The sequence below is a fragment of the Acanthisitta chloris genome, unplaced genomic scaffold, assembly GCF_000695815.1.
Source record: "Acanthisitta chloris isolate BGI_N310 unplaced genomic scaffold, ASM69581v1 scaffold27957, whole genome shotgun sequence".
Classification (NCBI taxonomy): Eukaryota; Metazoa; Chordata; class Aves; order Passeriformes; family Acanthisittidae; genus Acanthisitta; species Acanthisitta chloris.
The window spans coordinates 11,500-21,589 of NW_008683597.1; the positions used below are offsets into that span (position 1 = coordinate 11,500).

Sequence of the window (10,090 nt, forward strand, 5' to 3'; positions counted from 1 at the left end):
AAAGTGGCCAGGCAGAGACTCCTCCCCACGCTAACGTGGCATCCCAAAGGGCTTATGCAACCCTGGACGGGGTCAGTGCCACATGGACCACGCTCCACCATCCACGGAGTCTCTTTTGGAGGCTGCACCCACCTGGGCCATGTCCTCCCCCAGCCCACAAAGGTCCCTGGGCAGGGTGGGAGGAGACATGAGGAACCCACAGACATCCTCTGTGCATCACCGTGGGGTATTTTCCCCATCAGGAGAAACTTAGGATGGTGCTACAGGCTTGGAGGGAGGGTGGTAAAGAGTTTGCCAGAGCAGCTTACTTTGAATTTATAGAGATGCTGAGGGTCAGCCTCAGACCTCTCCACATCCCATGGCTCTCTTGTTTGGGGTATGGCTGCAAAATGTCCATGATGTTTCCAGTATCTTGCAAAGTGCTGGTGTCTTTTGATTCCTTAAGGATACAGAAGGGGCTTGCTAAAATCTCTTTCCCAGTCCTGTTTTCCTCTGTCCAAAATGACCCCCTGGCTGCACCCCACCACGCTGTCCTCCATGGGGCTCTTGCCAGGCATTCCCAGTACAGGGCCCCTTTCAATGATCCTCCCAAGTCCCCCCAGCTGGGGTATGGATGTTGAGCTCATGGTATGGCCCTGCTGCCAGCTCCAAAGAGCATCCTCCTGGACAGCAGGACCATGGTTGCACCATGCTCTTCTGATGGAGCTTCTCTGTGTGCAGGGTGCCTGAGCTGTTATTTCAGGACTTTTGACCAACAAGCATTCAGGAATGACCATGCCTTTGCAACTCAGCCAGGGGCTCACAGACGCTGCAATGTCCTCCCTGCACAGGCTCTGCCTCCAGAAGGATGTTGTTTTTCAAATAAATTTGTTTTCCCGTCTACGGTACAAGACAGCTCTGCAGAGCTTGTTTGCTCAGACTTTTTTGTGCTCATTCTTTCTCCAAGCACAACACTGGCAGCTCTGACTGTCTGCTGGCTTCTAGCAAGCATGTAATTCCCTGACCCCAGCTTACTGCATGCCCAGACTTTGAAATTCAAGGCTTTTTTGAGGCTTGGGGAAATGATCTAAGATGGCCTTGGTGTGGGGTTGGGTTCTTCTTAATGCCATCTTCCACATATGCATGCACTGCCCTCTCCTTCAGGCTAGGCACTGCCATGTTTCTGCCCAACAAGCATGACTGAACCTCAGAGCACCTTCCAAAGCAAACAAGCCCCTTGGGAGAAGCCCAGAGGGAGCCTTTATAAGCCAGGGGATGGCAGCAAGGCAGGAGGTGGCCAGAATCACCAGTACTTTTCCAGTGAAGAGCCAGTGATGTCTCCTGGCAAATGCCAGCAGAGCTCTCAGCAGCCTTCAGAGCAAATAAAAGCAGGAGGAAGGGACAGCATGTACCAAACATGAAAGGAGAGAGCTGCTCAGCTGCAGCCTTGACAGAGCAAGCAGACTCATCACCCCCTACCCACAGCTCCTCAGCCACAGGTCCTCCATCCCACCGGAGCACCCCACACTCCCAGCCATCTGACATCCCAGGGAAGTTGCCCTCCATGCCCTGACCTCTATTTTGCATGGGCACCCCACTAGGGGCTGGATGAGGTGCTGAGATTGGAAAGAGGATTTTCTCTGCATGGCCAAACCTTGCTAAATTAGGAAGCAGAGCCCATTCTGGCTAGTGCCCTGGCAGCAGAGCCTTGGCATGGTTTTGTACCCAGAGAGCTGCCATGCATGGGGAGGAAGGGAAAGGATGCACTGGCAAATTAGATATCCTGGGAGAGATGAAGAAACCTCGTTCAACACTTTGTCCCAGCAAAGCTATCCCTTCACCTGGTCCCAGGGAACTGGTGGGCTCTGATGCCCCAGCCGTGCAGGTGGAGTGGAGGAGGGCAAGTAGAAGGGGGGCAGCGGAAGCCTTGGCAGGGGGACAAGTCCCCTCGCTGGCAGGAGAAAAAACAGGGGTGTTTCTCTCTCCCAGCGGGCGGAAGGGAGCAGGCAGCCCTTGCTGTCAGGAGTGGGATGCCACCAGCATATTAAGCAGCCAGCTGAGCTCCTCTCTACCCTCACATAGAGGGGTTCAACCCTGCCAAACAGGAACTAGGGGGGACAAGGACAGTGTGGTTTCACCAGCTGCGCTCTCCTCCTGGCTCACATCACAGCCAGTGTTAGCCGGGCTCCCTGGCTCCCTCATGCTACAGAGTCCTGCAACAGCCCAAATTGGGAGGGTGCAAAGGGCTCATCCTCCTGGAGTGCATCTCCCAGCAGGACACAACCCCAAAGTGTCCCGGGTCCCTCAAACTCAATCTGGGGACCCTTACATCTGAGCAGGAAAGGGAAAAAACAATAGCTGAGGTCCCAACATTTTAGGATACTGGGGATGGAGACTGGCCCCGATAATCCTAGTAATGTCTGTGTCTATGTGGGAAGAGGTTTTCTAAAGGATTTAATTCTCAGGTGCCCTGTCTCACTCTTTCTCTGCTATCTCTTTCCTTCCTCCACTTTCATTTTTCCTCTGATTGACCAATAGGATGGTAGGGAGTTTCACTGCTTGTACCTGAGACTCTTATCAGGGGATTTTTCACATGAAAAATGTGGGGAGTGTTAGTAAAGAAAAAACCCTCCCAAGAAGGACAGAGGAACTGCCATTTCAACTGTGATCCTTCTAAAAGCATCCAGGAGAGCAACAGACATCTAAACATTCCATCTCATTTTGCAAAATCAAGAGAATTTATCTTAGAAACATGATTTGGCTTAAGATTTTGGCTAGAAAAGCCAGCATGTGGGTCTGTAATACTGAACAGACGAGGCAGGAAATGAAGAGAACACCCTTCTCTGAATATCTGACTGCTCAGTCTGGAGCTGAGCAGTGCACAGTGGCCTGCATCCTCACTCCTCCTTTTCCTCTCCTTTATTTAGGGTCTGCTGAAAGATGAGGGCCTGGACTTTTCCTCTCCTTTATTCAGGGTCTGCTGAAAGATGAGGGCCTGGATTTTCTTCCTTCTCTGCCTGGCAGGCAAAGCTCTGGCAGCTCCGGTAAGTGGAGACAGCAGAGACTCTGCTGTTGGGATTGTCCCTCTGGAGTATCTGGTGAGGATTTTCTTTTATACCAAAGTACTGAGGGACAGGGGCAATCCTGTAGGTCGCTCCCCTTTGGACTGCCCTCCCCATAGACCCCCACTCATGGGCCTTTTCTCCTGCAGCAGGAGGCTCTGCCTGATGAGACAGAGGTCATTGAAGATCCCACCACAGAGGTAGGTGACTCTGCTCCTCCTCCTCACCCATCCCCTTTAGCACCCACAGCTCTGAGAAGAGCATCTCTGAGGCACTGGGGAGCAATGGGGGGCTGCTCTACCCCCCAGGAGCTGTGGTGTGCTCTATGTGCACCCACACCAGAAACACTGACTTGTTTTGCAGGAGCCTGTGGGGGCTAACCCTGTCCAGGTGGAGGTGGGAGAGTTTGAGGAACCCACAGAGGATGTAGAGGAGATTGTTGCAGAGAGTAAGTTACTGTTCCCTTGCTCTCCAGCCAGCAGAGACATCATCCCTTCCCTGCTTGGGGGAGCTTTAGCCATCCCAAACAGTGAGGGGTTCCTTTGGGAAAGGCTGTAGCACAAGGACAATGCCAGCCTAGATGGACACTTAAAAGCAAAAGAAGTACATGGCAAAAGAAGCACAGAACTCTTTCCTCTCTATGCCTGGTTTTGCAAGAGAAAAGCCACTGTGTTGTGCAGCTACAGAAAGGAGCCCAGGATTAGCCCAAGGGCCTGCATAGACTTCTGGAAACCCTCACATCTTCCCAGTGCAAGAATAGATGCTCAGTGTTGTCCCTGGTGAAGTCTCTGTCTTTCCTCTGTGCTGAAATGTCCTGGGCAGCTTGTGGGAGGTGAGGATAGGGCAGGCTCTGACTTTGCTCCTCATCCTCTCCCAGACCCCTGCCAGAACCACCACTGCAAGCATGGCAAGGTGTGTGAGGTGGATGACAACAACTCGCCCATGTGTGTGTGCCAGGACCCCTCCAGCTGCCCAGCCACCGCCGGCGTCTTCGAGAAGGTGAGGGCAGGAGCTGCTTGATGGTCCAGAGTGGGAAGGGACCCCACATGGGCATTGCCAGAGAGGGTGGGGAGACAGACTCAGGGTGGCAGGTCCCCATCTAGCCTCAGCTGGTGTGGGAGCCATTGTCCACCCCAGGAAAAAAGTTAAACATCTCACTTGGAGGGTCTCCCTGTGGACTCCCCAACAAGGCTGGGCTTTGCTGCTTCTCACACATCTCCCCATCTTGTGCAGGTCTGTGGCACTGACAACAAGACCTACGACTCCTCCTGCCATTTCTTTGCCACCAAGTGCGCCTTGGAGGGAACCAAGAAGGGACACAAGCTGCACCTGGACTACATTGGGCCTTGCAAATGTAAGTGGAGCCATTCTCTCAGACAAAAGAACCCCTAACACAGCCCCCATGCCCATAGTCTAGGCAAGAGAGAAGTTCCAGGCAGGCTAAGGAATGAGGTGTGAGGGCACTGGGAGTGCATGTCCAGGGTTTGGGGCTGCAAGTTTAGATGCTGCACTGACCACTATGTATGGCTTCCAGTCATCCCTGCCTGCCTGGACACAGAGCTGACCGAGTTCCCCCTGCGCATGCGGGATTGGCTCAAGAATGTGCTGATCACCCTGTATGAGCGTGATGAGGACAACAACCTGCTGACTGAGAAGCAGAAACTCAAGGTGAGGGACTGGGGAGGGAGTCTGGTTGCTCACCCCACCATACATGTCCAGCATACATGGGGAGACCATCCAGAATGACCTATGGGCACCCTATGTAAGGCCCCTCCCGGGGTCCCCTCTTGCACCCCATTCCCCTGCTGACAAAGCCTCCCTGGCCTCTCCTATGACAGGTGAAGAAGATCCACGAGAACGAGAAGCGTCTGGAGGCTGGTGACCACACCGTGGAGCTACTGGCCCGTGACTTTGAGAAGAACTACAACATGTACATCTTCCCTGTGCACTGGCAGTTTGGGCAGCTGGACCAGCACCCCATCGATGGGTAAGTGTCAGCAGAGCAGGATGGAGACCCCACCAAGACCCTTTCCTGCCTGAGGACCAAGGTGATTTGGCAGCAGAAGGTGTCAAAGCAGGCTGGAGACATGACACAAGTGGGTGGTTGGTGGCAGAAGCATAGGCAAAGCCCTGTGGAGAGGCAAGCCCTGTACACATCTGGCATGGGTTGGGGCAAAACAGGCTGGGATAGAGGTGGGTTTGCCTCCTGTAAACAGCTCTTCTACAGGAAGAGGGACCTCCCCCAGCACCAGCTGCTCCCACCTCCCTTGGGCATGGAGTTTCTATCTTCTCAGATTTACTGTCGTATGATAGTTCCCTAAAATATCTTAGTCCAAAGGCCCTGGGATAACTTCAGCAGCTGAGAGAGCAGCTGCTGGCTTAGCTGTGAGCTGGAGATGGGCATGAGAGTGATCACATATGCAGACTCGTGGGTTAGGGACAGTTGGTGACGACCCCTGGCTGTTGGCTATTTTGTGACCAGCAGAGCTGGTTGCAAAAGCAGACACCAATCCTTGACCTTCCTGACACTCAGTAGTGGATACTGGGAGGGCACTGGGCCAGCAGTCCAGCCAGAGAGCTGCAGCCTGCATCTCCCCTTCTATGACCGTGTGGTCACCTTGGCAGGTACCTGTCCCACACTGAGCTGGCCCCTCTCCGTGCGCCCCTGATCCCCATGGAGCACTGCACCACTCGCTTCTTCGAGGCTTGTGACCTGGACAACGACAAGTACATCGCCCTGGAGGAGTGGGCCAGCTGCTTTGGCATTAAGGAGCGTAAGTACTTCGTAGGGTGTCCTGAGTGAGGGAAAGCAGGGGAGAGTGGGGAGGGCAGACTGCAGGAGCAATGGGACCCTGGCAGCATCCACTTCCTAACCTTGTCTCCTTCTTTTCCTTCCACAGAGGATGTAGACAAGGATCTTGTGATCTAAATGCCTGGCTTCCTGCTCTTCTGCCAACTTTGTCTTGTTTTAACCTTCCCACTTCCTTTGGGTTTTAAACTGCTTTTGTTTTGTTTTGTTTTTCCCTGGGAACAAGGTGCTAATATAGATTGAAACGTATGTAGTAACGGTGCTAAGAGAAATAACAGTCCTCGTTCATAGCTTTATCTATTACCACTAGATTACTCACTCAGCTGTTTCCACACGCTCTCACCAGCCTTTTTTCTCTCCAACATGTCTTTACCATTGAGTGACTGTTCCTGTTCTAAATATCCACTCTGTCTCGGTATCCACTCTTGGGTCTTAACTTCTTACTAACAGCACGTTCCTGGACACATCAGTGAAGATGCAAAACCCTCTCAGCTGATTCACTGCCCCAGTTACAGATGCCAGTGAGGGAAGGCAGAGCCAGAGGATGTTGGACAATTGGGTTCTCAAGCAGCTGCAGGTGACATTGTGGCCACCCAGTTCGTGGTAGGGAGGATGGTGAGGGGTGAGAAAGATAGAGTGGCAGAATTTGTTTTCTTCCTTTTTTTTTTCCATTCCCAGGGCTTGAATTTAGCAATTATTGGGCACAAAAGAAAAAAAAAGGCTAATCAAACAAGTGAATAGGGAAGCGCACAAAATTTAAAACAAGTAAGATGAAATGCATCCCATCCTGTAAGATACCCTTGAAAAATAAAGTTTTGAAAGTGCTACGTGCTTTACCATCACTCAATGACCATACTGCTGTTGTGTTTTCTGTGCAAGATGGGGTGTCTGTTCCCCTGGGGTGTGCCTGGCTGACCTTGCTGTTCTGATTCAGCTAAAACAGATAAAGCTCTTGACTCTCCCCAAACCACAGTGCCCTTGAGTACTTCTCTGCTTTGGTCATGTTTAAATTCCAGCCCTGCTCTTCCAGGGAGGCTGTGTCATTCCTGGAAGGGATGTTTCTGCCCAGAAAGAGGTGTGTTTGCCACACGCTTGAGGGAAAGACTGTCTTTTTTTTTTTCCTGTTATGGATTTAAGGGATGAGAGAGATGGAAGGGAGAAGGTATTTGGATTTTGCTTTATAGAGAGAGTCCTGACAGGAGTGAAGGGATGGTTAAATCTCACAGGCTGAGAACTCTTTTTTTATCTCTGAATGTTCCCCATGCCCTATATTATTAAGTTCCTGCCACAGTGTGAGCAACCTGATGAGTCTCTGTAATAAAAAAATACTGATTCGAAACACTGACAATAAACAAGGCTGCAATGTTCCTCTGTTTCATCCCATACCAACAAGGGGGATTGCACACTCAGCACCAACCTCATACATGTGTTATATCACAAGTATCCTGGCCCCAGGGAAGGGTCTGGTCCAAGGGAAGCTGAGGGGCCTCTGACAGTCACAGCACATCACTGTAAACATGCTCCTTTGGGGTATCGGATGGGTAAATCGTGGGCAGATGGAGCTGGAGCGATGGAGGCAGATAGGGTCACTCCAGCAGTCAGCACAGACACTCACATAGGCTCTCAGGCCCTTGCTTTCACCACCAATAAAATCCCTGGGAAAGGCAAAAAGGCAGAATAGTAGGAAAATAAACATCACCATTTACATGGGCTAAAAATACCCAAGTTAACAAGAGGTCTGGTTCAGCTGTGAGGTTCCTGTTGACAGCCCCTTGCTGGACATTCTGTGCCTCCAGTCAAACTGTTGGGCCAGATCCTGCACAAGGTCACTCCCAGCTGCAGAGCCCTGGGCAGGTACCTTCAGGGACAGCCACTTTGCAGGTACATTGCCAAGGTGTTTGACATCAGTGGGAAAGATGTTGCCCAGAAGGGTTAGGTGAAGGTTTTCCACCCCTGTCTTGAATCACAGCACTCATTCCATGTGGCCACACTGTTTCCCAGGGCTGTTAGCCAAAGTGGGGGTTCTCAATGGAGATACAGCGAATGTCTCCCCACTGTGGGGGCAGCCTCTGTGAATCTGCAGACCTGACACAGAGAGGAGCATTGCTGATCATGACCCCTGCAAGATCCAGCTGGATATGGCCAGCCTCTGGGCCAGGAGAGCTGACAAGGGAGGGTTTGGGCAGGCAAGAGGATGGGAAGAAAGGCTGGGGCTGGAGGAGATCAGCCATCCTGTGCAAACCTGCTTTCCACTTGCTCCCTCTCAGCCAGAAACTCACTCCACTCCTCCTCCAAGACGCAGCTGCATTCCTTCCAGCTCTCCTGCCAGTGCCACCAGACAGCTTTGCTCCCATGCAAGGGAAAGCTTTCCAGTCCTTCTCTGTCTTCCCTTCTTGTCCAGGAATCACATCTAAATCCCAGCAAGCTCAGGAAAGTCAACAGGCTGCACCAGGAGAGCCAGTTATCACAGCTATGGAAGGCAAAGAGATCCAGCTCTAAGGCCATGTCCCATCCCATGGGACAATACTCATGTCCCAGCAGTCTGGCAGAGCCCAAGGGACCCAGTTCAACCCAATTACAAGTGCAGCTGCCCTGGCTTTAACTGAGCATCAGAGCAAGCTCAGGAGGTTGTAGCTGGAGCTCCATTAACCCTTCTAAGGTCACAGCCTGAAGTATCAAGTTGCTGGAATTTCACTGCCTTGGGGCAGATGCCATATGTGGGGTTACATCAGGACTTGAGGAATAAGCTGGTCTTTCTGAGCTTTCAGACTCAGACGGCAGCAAAGGTGGAACAGAACAGCCCTTTCCCTGTTACAGCTGAAATAGAGCCTTCCCGTGCCTGCACAGCAGTAAGGAAACTTGCCTGTACTTTCCAAGTGGAAATTCTCCCTGTGGTTAAGTGCTGACTGAGGACACAGTTTGCAATTGAAAAAAAAAAAAAAAAGGAAGTAGAAAAATAACAGAGAGCTCTGAATCCAAAACCAGCACAGTTTGACCTGAGAGCTAGCTACAGTGAATCTGCAGGCAGAGGTGCAGTTACTCACTGAGCTGTGTCCTACATTCAGGAGAAGAAAGAAGGGGAAGACAAAGATTTGTATAGACATAAGTGCTTTTCTGTCTGTTTTCCTGACCCTTACTTTTGCAAAAGAAACACACTGTGGCATAAATAATGCATTAAGGTTTGTGGGTTAAATATTCCAAATACAGGTGAGGGAAAATGGTGGCAAGCTAGGAATCACCACGATTACAGCAATCATATGTCTGGAGACAGTCTGGACTCTGAGGAGCAACATTTGCAAGGTATAGCAGCACCTGGAGATGCCTCTGATTTAGCTAACAGTGCCACTGGAAACCCAAGGGGTTAAACCCATCCTGCAGCACAGAATCACAGCATGCCCTGAGCTGGAAGGGACCCACAAGGATCATTGAATCCAACTGCTGGCCCCAAGACAGGACATTCTTGGGATGGCCCCAAGAATCCCAGTATGTGCCTGAGAGCATTGTGCAAACAGTCCTTGATCTCTGTCAGGCTTAGTGCTGTGGCCACTTCCCTGGGGAGTCCTGGGAGTCTGTTCCAGTGCCTGACTACCCTCTGGGTGAAGCACAATTTCCTAAGATCCAACCTAAACCTCCCCTTGATGCAGCTTCATGCCATTCCCTTGGGCCCTATGTGTGAAGGCAGGAATTTCACACAGGCTCAAGCCTCATTAGCTAAAATCATCTCTACAAACAAAGAACAAGCCATACAAACTGAGGGCTGTGACCCACACTCAGGTACTCAGAGTAGTTGAGTTGATGGAGTTATTACTCCCAGTGGAGTTATCATTCCCAGTGGGTAAGTCTCTCACAGCAGTTCAAGCACACCCAGAACTGGGATCTCATTATGGGTCTGGCATGGAGAGGGTCCCACAGTGCCAGGACCACCTCTGCCTTGCTCTGGCTTGTGAAGCAGCTTCCCAACTGCCCATATCCACTGCAAAACCTTATTTTGGCTTAAAACCTCCTATCTATTTCAAAGACAGACAAATTCAGTAAAAACACGCCCAACCTCCAATGAAAGAGACAGCGCTGGGCAAAACACTTCGCAGGACGCATCTCCTGCGGCCAGCCTGGAGGGAGGGCAGAGGGAAGCAGGCACCCATCCTTCTGCCTCCCCAAGATGTGAAAGGCGCCTCCTCCTTCTTCTCCTGCTCCTCCTTCTCCTCCTCCCTCCCCGGCCGGTCGCTATTCCCGGCCGATC

At 51.6% G+C, this 10,090-nt stretch overlaps 1 protein-coding gene across 2 annotated transcripts in view; it reads left to right on the forward strand.

Moving 5' to 3' along the window:
- Window positions 1–6,340, forward strand: part of SPARC (secreted protein, acidic, cysteine-rich (osteonectin)) — a 9,061-nt gene extending 2,721 nt beyond the window's left edge. The window contains exons 2-10 of one of the 2 annotated variants that reach the window (XM_009079017.1): window positions 2,954–3,023; window positions 3,191–3,241; window positions 3,405–3,489; window positions 3,919–4,040; window positions 4,275–4,395; window positions 4,576–4,709; window positions 4,880–5,028; window positions 5,667–5,815; window positions 5,942–6,340. In XM_009079017.1, coding sequence (XP_009077265.1) covers window positions 2,967–3,023; window positions 3,191–3,241; window positions 3,405–3,489; window positions 3,919–4,040; window positions 4,275–4,395; window positions 4,576–4,709; window positions 4,880–5,028; window positions 5,667–5,815; window positions 5,942–5,970 — 897 coding nt within the window. In that variant the 5' untranslated portion in view covers window positions 2,954–2,966 and the 3' untranslated portion in view covers window positions 5,971–6,340. Of the gene's footprint in view, window positions 1–2,953; window positions 3,024–3,190; window positions 3,254–3,404; window positions 3,490–3,918; window positions 4,041–4,274; window positions 4,396–4,575; window positions 4,710–4,879; window positions 5,029–5,666; window positions 5,816–5,941 lie in introns of those variants that run through there. The other variant, XM_009079015.1, reaches the window with a different exon arrangement.
- Window positions 6,341–10,090: the final 3,750 nt, after the last annotated feature.